A 15,364-nucleotide genomic window follows, 5' to 3' on the forward strand; every position below is an offset into this window, starting at 1 on the left:
TCCCCACTGAACAAGGAGTCCCATACCAGACTCGATCCCGGAATCCTGGGATCATGACCTAAACGAAGGCAGCCACTTAACTGACTGAGCCAGCCAGGGGTCCCTGAACACTGATGTTAGTCAATTAAGTAGTTCTCTATTGTGTGGTTTTTTTTTTTTTTAAGATTTTATTTATTTATTTGGCAGACAGAGATCACAAGTAGGCAGAGAGGCAGGCAGAGAGAGAGGGGGAAGCAGGCTCCCCGCTGAGCAGGGAGCCCGATGTGGGGCTTGATCCTAGGACCCCGAGATCATGACCTGAGCCAAAGGCAGAGGCTTAACCCACTGAGCCATCCAGATGCCCCTCTATTGTGTGTTTTGCTGTAATCACCCTTCCTTTTCACCACAACCCTCCAAATAACCTTCAGTGAAAGTCTGCTGCACAAAACTGCACTGTTTGGGGAGGATTTAAGAAATGAAAGAAAGTATCCAGGCACCAGGTAAACAATGTCCGAAGATGTAGGAAATCTAATGAACAGAGGAACCCAGAATTCAGTGGGAGCAGCAAGAGGTAACCAGAATCCTCTGAAAACTTGGGGAGGACGTGCTGTCCCCCTTATCCTGGATTAGGGGGTTTGGCCTTGCATTTGGCTGTTGAAGAAAAGAATAAACGGATGACTTTGGAGTAGCTGCAACCCTCAGGTTACATAAGAACGATAAATATTTAACTCATAGAGACATTTTGAGGATTATATTGGGATAATTCTAATAAAGCGCTTAACACAGAGCCTGGCACCTAGTAAGAACTCAATGAATGTTAATTGTTGTTTTCCTTCACTTTCCTCCACTCCATTCATTCTTTTCCAAGGACACGCAGGAGGCGTGCCCACTCCTCCCTCCGCCCACCCCAAGCTCCGCCCCTCACTTCTGCCCTGATTGGCTCCTGAGAGGCGGAACCGAGGGAAGAGCCCTGTGCTACGCGGTAGGGGCGGGGCGCATGCGCGGGCTGGGCTGGGTGGAGGTGGAGAGGAAGAGCTGCCGGAAGTAGGCGGCCGAGGTGGTGGCTGAGCAGGCGGCAGCTGCCAGGGAAACCGAGGCGCGGGACGCGCGGCCCGCAGACAGGCCGGCGGGGGAGGGGGGGGGGCGTCCCTGCGCTCTTCGTTTGCCTGGGCTGAGGGTCTCTAGTCCGGCACCCTCCTCTGGACTTGGGCCTTTCCCTAAGTCCGCCAGGGGGCGCCGCACTGAGGGGCTGCAGAGTGGGGGGCGAGCGCGGCTGACGAGAGAAGGGGCGCGGGGCCGGGCCCGAGAGGAGGGGTTTCCCGCCCCGCTCAGGAGGTGCCCCTGGGCGGGGGACCGGGAGTCCTCACCTCCAGTCTGAGGCAGAGGTTCCTGGGGGCGGGCAGGGCGCATCGCCCTCTGCTCCCGCCGGCACCCTGGCCATGACGGGCAAGTCGGTGAAGGACGTGGATCGGTACCAGGCGGTCCTGGCCAACCTGCTGCTGGAGGAGGATAACAAGTTCTGCGCGGACTGCCAGTCCAAAGGTAGCGCATCCCTTCCGGCGGGCGAGGGGTCCAGCCTCCCGCCGCGTCTGGGAGGTGACCTGTGTGGGAAGGGGGTTTCTGGAGCTTAGGCCGCCCGAATCCTGGTAAATGGTAAGGCGTGCTCCTCTGACTGAGGAGGCTGCTGGGTGTTCTGCGGCGCCGGGGTCGGCGTGGGGAGAGGCTGCGAGGGCGAGTGTGAGTGCTTGGCGGGAGGGGTGGGGGCGGGAGAGCGGTGGGGGTGGCAGTGGCGTGGTGTGTGCAGGTGAGAATGTCTGTATGTTAGGGCTCCGAATGAGTTCCGGGCGGATTGTCTTTCCCGAGGCAGCCCAGAGCTCACCGCCTTATACTTACAAAACGGGGGGATGAACTGCAGTGTGTGTGTGTGTGTGTGTGTGTAGGCGGGGGGGGGGGGGGGGGAGAGGCGGGGAGAGGGGGAGGAAGAGAAGGAGGGAGGGGGAGGAGGGAAGTGAGATGACGGCAGGAAAACCGCTTAAATAATTTTTTGAGGTGGTGATTGTTGCTGCCCGCTATCTGCTTAGCAGCTCCCTCTGTCATTTTACAGTCTTGCTGAGATCTGACAGAGTGCATAGGTGGCTTTCTTCTTCCTGGATGTGTGAAGTGGGAACCTGCCTTATGCAGTGACACAGTGCGGATTTCTAGACAGCCTAGCCCTGGCCGTGGAGTGCGTTGGAGGCCGTGTGTGTGTGTGTGCACGCGCGCGTGTGTGTGTGTGTGTGTGTGCGCGCGCGCTTGTGCGGTGGCAGAAATTAGCAGATTGTGGCTGTAGTGCAGGATTCGTTTAGTCAGTGGAGAGAAGGAAGCAGGGGATGCATCAAATTTGTTGCTTCCGTGGTCATTACCTCTCCAAAGGTGAAAAATGATCACTGTATATTGTTAGAACGCTTTAGTCTTTGTTTGCTGTGCCCTCCAAGATGCAGGATTTGATCTGATTAAAAATCAGTAATATAGGAAAGCTGGGTTATAAGTGAAAGCTTGGTTATTAGCACTCAAAATTTATAGATACAAACTTCTGTAAATATTTTGTCTCCTTATTTTCTTTCTGAATTCTTTGGAATGTAATTGGAGAAGTTGGGAAAATTCTTTCCTCTTTGGAGAGAAGGGGAGAGTTATATTTTGGGAGCTATTGTTAATTTGCTTCTGTTCATAATGCAGTGGATTTGCCACTGTCGTTTGCCATGTAGCATTTTGGGTGCATAGTATACACCAAAGATTCAAATGTATTTGTGTTTATCAATATTGGGAAAGGAAGTACATGTCCAATTGATGCCTTTGGGTAATTACCTTTTATTTTGGAAAAAAAAGATTATGTAAGGAGAACAGGGGAATGATACATTGGCTTAAACATCTAATAGTATATTTTAATGTCCTCTGCCAATAAATAAATGGCATGTACTTTTAGGAAAGCATGTCTCCAGACATCTTTCCTGCATTTTTGCCTTAGTGAGAAATTGCTTTAAAAAGTATTTTAGAATCCATTTATGTTGAGTAGGTTTAATTTCTTATAGTTGAGTCTTGTTAAATCTCATCCTAGACTTTTTGGAAGATTTAGTTTAAAGTTTAGGAGTATATTTCCTGGCTTTACTCAAATTCCCTTTGACCTCATTTGACAGATCATGAGTCACAGTGAAGCATCCCACCAGAGTGAACATTGCTACATTTGGGGAGTCAGATGCCATTTTGATGATTAGTACTACCCCCAACTCTCTGTTTCTCCTGCCACTCACACTTACTCATATTCCAGTGAAATATAGCATATGGAAGAGAGAGCTTGATTCATGACTTCTTCCCCCAAATTTTCCATTGCTCTTTATCAATAGCATTAGTGGGGATCAGATAATGAAATATTAGTTACTTCTTGATGAGAACTAGTAACTGTTGGGTTGTAAACTTTGTTAACCCCTATCAATGGTAGAATCCTGGTTCCTGAAACGATTTTTCAAAAATTAGTTTTACATTTTGGCTTGGTGGCTTCAGTGAATTGGCCATTGTATTAAACATGAAATGATAAGGTGTCAGTCATCTTTCAGTTTAGTTAAATAACATGTTGTTTAGGCCTCAGTTTATCCAGTTTGTATATTATCTAGCTCCTTCCACACTTTCAGCCCTTCTCACTAATTTTCCTCCTCCTTTTCCCTAATTTTGGTCATCGTGATGATCACACAGACAACTACTGGATCATACAGAAGGAAAAGACACTCGTATCAGATTAAGTTACCTATTAGCTCTGGTAAAAAATACATGTAGTGGGAGAATGTATTTAAAAACTATTGGGTTTGGAAAATGAGATTTGGATCTGAGTTTATCCCTGTCTCATGTTGTTTCTTTGAAAATTGAGAGCTAATCATACAGGACTTGGTGAGTGATTGCTAATCTATTAATATTAAATCAGATGATAAGGCCCTGGACCACAGACTATATGAGCAGTACTTTTCTGATGTTCTAAAATAACCCTTTGGCAGTGGCTCTTCTTTTAAAATCTTATACTTGTTTAAGGATCTTACTATCTTTGAATATGTAATGTGAACATCAAGAGTAGAGAACAAGCACATGTCTTTACGTAGTACGAGTTTTGTTGATTCTGGGATTTTTAACTCTTTTGAGCGTAAGACACACCGGTTTCTGGGACCCCTAAGGCATTGAAATAACTCCTGTGTGGCAAAGAAAGCTGCTTAGATACTGCCTTGAAAAAGTGCTTTGATTTACTTTTAGGCCCAAAGATACGGTTTCCTCATCACTCAAAGACACTGTGACCTTTAGGGTAAATTTTTGAACTGACTTAAGTAGTGATAGAACAAAGGACAAACATACTAAAAATTCCGGATACATCAAGTGGTAACTCTGCCTAGTTTAGACTGGGTCCCATTTTTAGATAGATCCTTGTGAGGCTGTACTAGTTCAAGGCTTAATCATCAGCTCTGCGGTTGCATATTCTATCAGTGTGCCTGGAATAACTCCTAATCAACCTCTTCAGAGACCGGTTTAAACAAGGCACTCTTATTTACCATCTAAGGATCTATCTTCCTGATGACCCGAGTTCCTGTGTCCACTACTGGGATATTACTTTCTCAGTACCAAAGTTGGTTTAAAAAAAAAAAAATTTGAGAGCTTTTTAACAAGCAAAGAATTAAAATAGAAGAGATTTGATGGTCTTGTGGAATATTTACTTTGGTCTGTGAAACCCCACCTGGAATTCTGGAGCCTGGCAGAAGCTTTGTAATATTTTTTGTACTTTTCCCTTCTGCTGCATCCTATCTCTGAAATGTTTTACCTTGAATTACCAAACCATTGCCTCTGTTCCAGTTTCCATTATATACTTTAAGATTTAAATCTGCTTTTTGGAAAAGGTAGCACTTTCATGTGTTCAAAATATAAAAGGTCGGGGCACCTGGCTAGCTCAGTGGGTTAAACAGCTGCCTTCGGCTCAGGTCATGATCTCAGGGTCCTGGGATCGAGCCCCATATCAGGCTGTCTGCTTGGCTGGGAGCCTGTGCTTCCCCCTCTCTCTCTGCCTGCCTGTCTGCCTACTTGTGATCTCTCTCTCTGTCAGATGAATAAATAAAATCTTTGAAAAAAATATAAAAGGTCCCGAGGTAAATATGTACAATGAAAAGTTGTGTTCTTATTCCTGATCCCTTAGCCACCATTTTCCCTTCCTAGAAGTAACCACTTTTGGTAATTTCTTAGGGGACTTTTTTTTTTTTTTTTTAAAGGTTTTATTTATTTATTTATTTGACAGACAGAGATCACAAGTAGGCAGAGAGGCAGGCAGAGAGAGAGAGAGAGGAGGAAGCAGGCTCCCTGCCCAGCAGAGAGCCCGACGCGGGACTCGATCCCAGGACCCTGAGATCATGACCTGAGCCGAAGGCAGAGGCTTAACCCACTGAGCCACCCAGGCGCCCAGTAGTCCTAAATTTTAACTCCAGTAAATTAATCTCTAGCTTTGCTTTATATTTGTTTCGTGTTGATAGATAGCTAAGTCCTTGCTTGTTAAATAGTATTCCTTAGAACATGAACTTTCCTGTCAATTTTTAATTATTTTACCTCTATCTGTGGCACCTTTTGAGAGGTTAAATAAAAAATTCCATCAAATTTGGACAACAGAAGTTTTGTGTCCATCTCTAGCTGTTAAACGCCCTTCTCCAGCGAAGATTAAATAGCTTTTCTGGGTTTTTACAGCTAATGCACCTTAACTCGAACAGTCATGGTTAGGTTGACACAGTTACACTGAAAGTAATTTATCAAAGTCCTCATTAGATTGTCTTTTAATATCAACTTGTTAAGCCTGTTCCCTGGGAGATACCTTCCTGTTTGTTCTCCTTGTCCTTTAAATATCATTCTGTGGCAGTGGAATAGAGAATAAAAAATGCCTTATCATCTAGGGGGAACTCTGCAAGCCTGCAATCCCACACTATATATATATTCATTCTGAAAATATTAAGCACTTACTTTGTGTCAGACACCGTATGAGGATATGTAGTAGATTCAAGGACCCTGTCTTTGGTCGAAAGGATCATACAGTTGAATGGGGAAGCAGATGTGTAAACTGATAAATGATGCACTGTGGTATTATCATGATGGCATTGTGTGCAGGGAGAATTGAAAGCTCTGGAGAAAGCAAACAAGTCTGCCTCAGGAAGTTATGGCTTCAAAGAGACAAGTAGGCTGTCTTGAATGATAAGCATGACTTTGCCAGGTGAATTTAGGGAACTTGGCTTTCTAAGCAGAGGAAACAGAATGTGCAAAGCCTCTAAGGTATTGAATGTGTGTGTTGGAGGGTGGGATTCTCTCGTGTATTTTAACTGCATCTTGGGACGTGGCAAGGGATAAAGGTAGGCAGGGGCCAATAAGGTTAAAATCCTAGCCCTGTAGTTCATTTCCTGTGTATTACTGAGATTATGAATATGCTTTAGACTCTATGTTGTGTAAGAACCCCATACCATTTGAAGTCTACCTGCTACTCAAATGAAATTATAACCATTGCAGACATGAAATGTTTCCTAACTGATGAGTAGAAGAAAGATCTCAGTATTGTGCCCACAAGACCAACATGGAAGTGTACATGAGTACATGAAATTATCTTACAAAAGTCTAGTGAAATGCCAGCAGTAGATATTATGTCATTTCTGAGTTGACACTGAGTTTTTTGAGGCTGAGTGCGCTTATATACTCTAGTGGTCTAAGAGTGCTGAATATCTGATGTGTGCTCTTGGTTGCTCGGTGCTCAGGAAGTGTAAGCAGGTAGCTGCAACCTGATCTCTCGGTATCCTTTTCAGCAAACCTATTGCTTTCCAATAAATCAGAAAACTACTTTCTGCATTTTTCATCTGATGTCATTATGACACGTAGGTGGCAGCTTTCTTGGGCACAGTTGTCTAGATAACTAACTGTTCACCATATGAGTCATTGTCTGTTTCTATTCTTCTGCCTGAAAATTCCGTCTTGGAAATGGTGTCATGCAATTAGTGACTGCTGCACTTTACTCATTATGCACATTGCAGCTGGCTCTGTATGTTATGTTGATGGACGCCACCTATGCCACAGCCAAGGGACAAACTGACTTGTTAAATGGACTCAGACTCAACTCCTCCAAATATCCCCTGTAGAAAAGATGCTAGGCAGTAATCTGCATAGAACACACATATGTTTTACATTCTAAGCATACAGTGCCTAACTTCTGTTATTGTGTCTGCTTAAATCCTTATCACAGTTGTACTTCTGTTTGAGCAAGTGGCCAGTTTAAGTAGATACTAATTTTGAAGAAGTTCTGTATTGGCCTCTGGAATGTGGCAGTTCAGCTTACCACACTGAAAAGGTAGGAACCAAATCTATGTAGAGTAGAACACCTTAAGGTTAATTCACTTTTACCAAATTCCTCTATTGTTAAAGAAATATTCCTATATTGATAAACTTTTGAAAAATTATACTGTGCCACTGTTAACGTGTCTACTAGAATGTAAGCTCCATGAGGATAGGGTGATTGTGCCTGTTTTAATTCACTGAAGTATTCCCAATGCTTAAGAGTAGTGCTTGGTATAGATGGAGCTCTTAGTAAATATGTGTTTGAATGAATGAATTGATCTTGTCATCTATAAATCGTTTGTTTTTTATAAGAAGAAATCTTAAACAGGTTATCTGAATATTTATTTAATTCTTAAGAAACCTAAGTTTTAAAACATATTTTAAAGTCAGGGACCTAGCCGAGAAACAAACCCCACTGTAGATAGTACAAACAGAGGGAATTTAAAAAAAAAAAGATTTTGTTTATTTATTTATTTGAAAGAGAGAGAGAGAGCACGCGAGCAGGAGTGGGGAGGAGAGGGAGAAGCAGGCTCCCCACTGAACAGGGAGCCTGATGTGGGGCTCCTTCCCAGAACCTGGGATCATGACCTGAGCTGAAGGCAGATGCTTAACTTACTGAGCCACCCAGGTGCCCCAAGCAGAGGGATTTAATATACAGACTAGGTTTCATGGATGATGTCAGAACTTAGAAGGTAAATGGGCTGGTGAGGCAACCCAGAGATTAGCAACACCTTGGAGCTAGTGTGTTTTTAAGGAAATTAGAAGGTGCTGATGTCACCAAAGGCCAGAAGTCTGAGCTATCTGGTATGAGCTGGAAGCATGGAAAGAAAAGCTGGTGGCAGCAGGGGCTGTGACTCTATTAAGAGAGCATTACCCTGGCTTCCCTTTTCCTCCTCCTCCTTTATCTTATCCTTATCTCTTACCTTCTGTTGATGGAACTTACCCAAAAATCGGTTGGCAAGAGAGCCTGGGAGTTGTAGCTCCCACTGATGGAATGGAACAAGGTAGGATCCAAGTGGAAACAGGCTGAGGCACAAAGGCACTTAAAAAAATCTCCCAAGATGTAATTCTTCTTCCTTGTAGGTAAATGGTTGAGTTATTTTGAATGAGAGATAAGGGTTTTTAGGCAGATACAACATTTGTGCTTCTAAAGAATCTTAACTGTTGCTGAAGTAATAATTAGTCCGAGGAAGTACTGTAACGACTCAGTCATTGCCTAAATAATTAGGATGTGTGTCTAGGAAAATTGGCTTCTGTTGAATCTTCCAGGAGCAGTTTATCAATTTGGTTACTCAGGAAATAAGTTTCCCACCCTGTTGATCCTGGGATGCCTTGGGCATGATTGTGTGTGTGTGTGTGTGTGTGTGTGTACACGTGTACATATGTGTATGTACATGCATACATTGAGCTTGTCCCATCTACAACTGGAAGACTTGAATCAACACGTAAGATGTACAAAGAGAGTTTTGAGGATTGTAGCCTCATGGTACAGATTAGACTTGCCTTGACAGTTACGGAAATTACAGTAGAGCTAATTTTCCTTATGCCACATATCATTTTAACTGGTCTTATTGGTTTGTCTGGGGTTTTTCCCCCACGGCTTCAGAGAGGTTAGCACTAGGGGAGGGAGTTGAGACCACTGATAACTTTCTTCTGGACCTGAAAAGTATTTTTTGTTTTATAAGGAAGGTTGCTGCTGCTCCATTTAAAGGCCAAGCTTTCCAAGTTATTGCTGGTAGTTTTTCTTTTTGATTATAAAGTGTTTAATGAGTTACGTGATAGAAGTTTGGCACTTTCTCGAAGGGCATTTTTTTTGTCAATCAGGTCACCTGCCTTTGGGCCCCTGCTACATTAATGGAATTGGTGGAACTAGGCCAGCGAAGGTTTTTAGTGGAGTGTGAGTATGTTTCTTCTTAGGCTGTTATTTTCCACAGAGGCCATGGGTAGGGGACTCTGAGTAAAGTTACCATCTGTAAAAATTGCATAGGTTTCATTGTTTTTCTCTTTTCTACAAAAATTAATTTCTTCTTGGCAGGTATAATTCACAGATGTAATTAAAAAGTAATTTGGTTCTAAAAAACATTATCAGACTGCTTCCCAGAGTACCAGTTCTTTTCAGCCAGTTCATTTCAATTTAAGAGGTACATCTGCATTTTTGATGCCTCATGTTTAATAATTACAACATTTTGCTACTGTATTTGACTCTTCCGTTTTCCAAACTTTCTCCTTCCCTACCCCACTTTTCTGGCTCCTGTATTTCCCCACAGGCCTTGTGGATGCTGGTCCATTGATGGCTGAACTGCAGGCCCCTTCCCAGTGGAAAACCCCAGAGATGAGCCAAATCTGCCTTCAGCTGTGGCCATCCATCAGTGTAAGGTTGCCCAGGCGGTTGTCTTCAGTTTGTCCAACACTCCTCTGCCCCGCGCCTTCCCCACCCCCTCATGTGTGGCCGAAACTTGCTCTGGAATCCCACCTTTGTAACATATCAGTGGGTAGTAATAACATTTTAATATTGCTGCTGCTTTTCATCTCCAAGTAATGTTAAGTAGTTCTCCGACCATTTTTGTTGACCATAGCCCTTCCCCGCCTCCAAGTCTGCATATTTCCTGTGTGTGTTCTGGGTGCTTTTAAATGCATGTAGGATACAGTTTATTTAGGAAGTTTTGGATTTCATAAGCCCAACTGGAGAATGTTGATTTTTCAAAAATTTCAAGTCAGGACTTTCAAAAAGAAATTTCTTAATCTGAAACAATGAGAATTGGATCCCTCAGGCTCCATGTCCTTTCTCCTCACCCAAAAAAATAAATGTGTAATGTTCTCATTTTATGATGTGTCGAAAATAATAAGGCAGATACAGGAGTAAGACAGACCTCTTCTCAGCTATAGTCAATAAGCCTGGCCTAGCGTGATTTGAGGAAATAGAGCACCTTTTCTTTTTTTTCTCCAAACTAACATGCTGTCTTTCACAGCTAGTGTTGGGAAGACCGTAAAATCCCCAAGCCTCTACCACAGAGCTTACATCTTTAGACTGGGGTTTACTGATATTAATCCTACAGTGTTACTTCCTGAAGTGCACTGAAAGTACATTTTGTTGTTCAACTTCTTCCTCTTTCCTTGCCTTACTGGAAGTCCCCCCATGTGTAGATTTAGAAATGAGTTCTCTGGTGTTTCAAGCCTTGAGTTAAACATTTTGTCTTAATATTGTTTAGATGGTTGCTTTCCTTCTTACGCTTTCAAAAAATAATTTCTTACAGAATTTCCTGTGTGAGCCGGTAACATCTTAGGCTGCAGTGTGAAGCTCGGAGAGGAGAGGGTGCTGTCTTCTTCTTATGGATACTTTACCACTTGGGTCATAACCGGCACAAGCCCTTCAGTGAGAAATAGGAAGGAAATCCCCTGTTCTTACCATGATGCTTTTATTCAAAATAGCAATGAACAGCACAGTTAACGGAAAGAAATTTAAGTGTGACAGCTGATTTGAGAAAGAAAAAGTGAAAAGATTCGGGCACTTCTGCTATGTTGAAAGCATATTTGTTGAAAGAATAGCTGTTTGGAACCGGAGACCCTGTCTCTCTGAAGGTAGGCCTGAGGAGTTTGGTTAGAGGAGCTGTTTCAGAGTGAGGAAAATTGTGGGAAAAACTCTTTCCTAAAGTGCGAGTGCTGTGTTAACATCCAGCTTGTAGGTGAGAGAAGGGAAGAATTATTAAAGAAGCACTGGAAGGAAGATTCCAAAGCAGTTCCTCTGAGCTTTCTGACTTTGTTCTGAGCCTAGTTTCTGGACAGGAGTCTGACACAAGTGACTCAGATCAAGGGACCATGCTGTGGGCAGAGTAAAAATAGGGCTCAGTTTCATTAGGCTTCTTAATGCATTGAAGGAAGAGAAAAGATTCATTACCATAGACCAGTTATTTTTTTTGTCTTGTGGGATATTGGTGAGTGGGGAGGTGTGAGCGTCCATACACTTATTAGCTAGACGTTATTAAATGCTATTTCTTTAAAAAACACTTCGGGGTGCGCCTAGGTGGCTCAGTCAGTTAAGCGTCTGCCTTAAGCTCAGGTCATGATCCCAGTGTCCTGGGATCGAGTCCCACATCGAGCCCTGCATCGGGCTCCCTACTCGGCCGGAAGCCTGCTTCTCCCTCTCTCGCTCCCCCTGCTTGTGTTCTCTCTGTCTGTCAAATAAATAAATAAAATCTTAAAAAAAAAAAAAAAAAGACTTTGTGGCGCTTGGGTGGCTCGGTAGGTTGGGCAGCTGACTCTTGATTTTGGCTCAGGTTATGATCTCAGGCTTGGGATCAAACACCCCTCACCCCCTCACCCCACCCCGTCACCCCTTCGGGCCCTGTGCACAGTGCTCAGCAGAATCTGCTTGTCCCTATCACCTCCCCCCACCCTCGAGTTCTCTCTCATAAATAAATAGATAAATAAAATCTTTTAAAAAAGTGCACACTTTTTGTGAAAACAATCTTTGTGAAAAGATTTGGAGAGAAAATCTTTAGGATGTGAAAAAATATAATGATGGAGAAGATATTTCACATAATCCCTATCATCCATTTTTTTTTTTACTTGCACTTATTCCATAATAATTTTGTCATTATTATTTTGCTTAACATTTATCATAAGCATTTTTCATGACATTAAAAACATTTAAATACCTTTATTATGTTCCATCATTTGAATATATCATTACTCACTTAACTCCTGCCCAATTGTTAGACATTTGAATTTTTAGATTTTCAGTATTATAAATAATGCTACAATGTAAATTTTTCTGTTGCTGTTAGACTAATGGATTATTTATGTGTTCAGAGGTGAGTGGTCACAGGGGACCTCTAATTTTAAAAAAAGTTTCAGGACGTCCCCTGGGCTGAGCCCATGCAGAGACAGCCCTGCTGTGGGGTCATCATTCTGAACTGCTTCACTGTAGTGGACATCTGTTGAGGCAAGGAGTGGAGAGCTGCAGAGAATCCTGACTTGACCATAAGGAACAGATTTATGGAACATGATCACAGAGAGATGGGCCAAGATATATTCTTTTTTTTTTTTTAAAGATTTTATTTATTTCTTTGACACAGAGAGATCACAAGTAGGCAGAGCAGCACACAGAGAGCGCAGGGGAAGCAGACTCCCTGCTGAGCAGAGAGCCTGATGTGGGGCTCTATCCCAGGACCCTGGGATCCTGACCTGAGCTGAAGGCAGAGGCTTAACCCACTGAGCCACCCAGGTGCCCCTCAAGATATATTCTTATCTCATGCCCCGTCCTCCGCATTATATGCTTAATACATGGAGATATTCTTGGGTTTTGATCAGCATCTTGTGTTGTTCATACAGTCCTCCTTCACTTAACCAGGGCACTGGGAAGGTGGAGTAGAGGTCCTACATTGGTAGAAGGGGGTTAACACTACCACGTTTTTGTTTGTTTTTTTGTTCTTTTTTCTTTTTTTTTAAGATTTATTTATTTTAGGGAGAGAGAGCCGGGAAAGAGGGAGAAGGAGAGGAAGTCTTAAGCAGATTCAAGCCTTGAGTGCAGAGCCCGGTGTGGGGCTCAGTCTCAGGACCCTGAGATCACCAGGAGTCGGGTGTTTAACCGACTAAGCCACCCAGGCATCTCTGTTTTTTGTTTTGTTTTGTTTTGTTTTTTAATATTTTATTTATTTATTTGAGAGAGAGACAGTGAGAGAGAGCATGAGCGAGGAGAAGGTCAGAGGGAGAAGCAGACTCCCCATGGAGCTGGGAGCCCGATGTGGGACTCGATCCTGGGACTCCAGGATCATGACCTGAGCTGAAGGCAGTTGCTTAACCAACTGAGCCACCCAGGCACCCTTGGTGTTTTTGTTTTTGTTTTGTTTTGTTTTTGGTTTTTTTTTTTTTTTAAATCAGAGCTTTCCTAGGACTAGAAATTCCGTCAGGACAGGGACTGTGTCCCGTGTATATACGTATGTCTGATGCAGCATCAGACACATAGGGTCTGTGCCTCCATTGTGAGCTCTCTTATTCTATTAAGGTGTGTTCGGATCATATTCTTTTTCTGTTTTGTCTTCTGAAAGTCAGCCTCATGCTGTTAACTCAGATATTTGAAGATCTGTGACATTCCAGGAATCTGAGCAGGTGAATTTCATGGCTGCTTTGTTGTAGTTACTTCTTTGTGCCATTTCTTTTTTGTGCTTTTGGCATCCGTGCCGCATTGAAAGCTGGAGCCAGTCACGAAGCTAGTACTCTGCCCTCTCAGTGGGAGGTTTTGGTGTGATGCATCATCTTGCATCTTGGGAGAACGGTAGCATGGGGTGTGAAACAGGAGGCTGGAAAAGCTTTACTCCTTTAGCCTTTTTGTGGGATGGGAGTAAATATTTAGACACTGTTCTCAGGTGCTGCAGAAATTAATAATAACCTTGCAGCAGTTTTAGAAGCTCTTCTTGTATCCCCTGGAACAGGTTTGTTTAATTTGAAGAACCTTGCTTTAGCTCTTTTGAGGCTGTGATTTTTTTTCCTAGAGACCTGCCCCGGGTTATTCTACACAATGTTCTTTTCGCAGGACCTTTCTATCCACATACGGCTGACATCTGCCCCACCCCCTTGCACCACACCTGACCTGAATCTCATTACACCCAATTCTGAAACATCTAGTTTTGAAACGTGGTGGTGTTTTCTTTTTGAAAGGGCCAAATCTTCACCCTTTGTTCTCCTCCCTTAAACCAGGGCTGTTTTGATGACTAACGTTTAGCTTGCCACTGGACTGACCGTTTGTACTTTGATCCCAGGATTAATTTCTTGTCTGCTGTTTGTTTGGAAATGAAAGTTCTCTAGCTTGTTTGGATACAGTTGTGATTCAGTTAAACTGGCACTGATTTTTCCACCTGTTTGCCATTGGTTGACGCTCCTCTGATGTGTTAGGAAAGCTGCTGCACACCATTGGGGAGAGAACGTCATGTGTCCATGGTCTTGCACAAGGCTTTGTTTGTGGACTCAGGTTTTGTGTAAAACTTCCTTTTGCTGGAAAGGCATGAGCCTCCCTTCAAATAATTGAAAAGCATATTCTGCCTGGCCACTTGTTCTTTTTTTTTTTTTAAGATTTTATTTATTTGACAGAGAGAGATCACAAGTAGGTAGAGAGGCAGGCAGAGAGACAGAGGGGGAAGCAGGCTCCCCGCTGAGCAGAGAGCCCGATGCGGGCCTCGATCCCAGGACCCTGGGATCATGACCTGAGCTGAAGGCAGAGGCTTTAACCCACTGAGCCACCCAGGCACCCCCTGGCCACTTGTTCTTGAGCTCTAGTATCTTCTCCACTTCTGGGCTTCCTTTGAGGAAGAAGAATGTGGGTAGGAAGGGGTGTAAATGAACCTTCATATACAATCTTAGATGTTGGGCTTCCCAGTGGTAGAGAGTGAATTGCATATCACAATAGAAAAGACCACCTAAAGAACAGGATATCAGTTTAGCCACCATCATTGAGCCATAGTCGGGGTGTATAAAGATGATTCTAATTCCAGTCCAGCTGCTGATTTCTTCTATGAACTTGTGTAAATGACTTGACCTCTCTGGACCTTAGTTTCTCCAACTGTGCTTGACTAGATAATCCTTAAGGTTCTTGCCAGTTTGGGAATCCTGTATCTAAATGTTTATCTGTTACAGAACAAGAGAAGAGACTCTTCCACAGAATTGGTAGTTCTTCATCTCACATGCTTCAAACTAAATGGCCTAGAAATGATGCCTGTAGAGAAGGATTTCTGAACCTCAGCGTTGTTGATATTTTGGATGCTTCTTTGTTGAGAGGTTATCCTGTGCCTGGTAGGATGTTTACCAACATCCCTGGCTTTGCCCACTAGATGCCAGTAGCATTCTTTGCCCCTGCTCCTACCCCCCCAGCCAGTTGTGATAATTAAAAATGTCTCCAGACATTGACATTGCCCCTCGGGGGAAATTGCTTCAGTTGCATTGCTCCAGGAAGAGAAGAGGGATACTGTTTGAAGTTGGGCTATTTTTAATATGTGTTTTCATATTGTTCCTCTTTTGCTTATTACTGATC

The 15,364-nt window shown here is 43.4% G+C and overlaps 1 protein-coding gene across 1 annotated transcript in view; it reads left to right on the forward strand.

The window, feature by feature from the left end:
* Window positions 1-1,053: 1,053 nt before the first annotated feature.
* Window positions 1,054-15,364, forward strand: part of LOC111143109 (small ArfGAP2) — a 46,266-nt gene continuing 31,955 nt past the window's right edge. Inside the window, exon 1 of the mRNA XM_022496591.1 lies at window positions 1,054-1,521. Coding sequence (XP_022352299.1) covers window positions 1,419-1,521 — 103 coding nt within the window. The 5' untranslated portion in view covers window positions 1,054-1,418. The remainder of the gene's footprint in view (window positions 1,522-15,364) is intronic.

The sequence above is a fragment of the Enhydra lutris genome, unplaced genomic scaffold (assembly GCF_002288905.1).
Source record: "Enhydra lutris kenyoni isolate GAN:26980312 unplaced genomic scaffold, ASM228890v2 scaffoldscaffold9, whole genome shotgun sequence".
Lineage (NCBI taxonomy): Eukaryota > Metazoa > Chordata > Mammalia > Carnivora > Mustelidae > Enhydra > Enhydra lutris.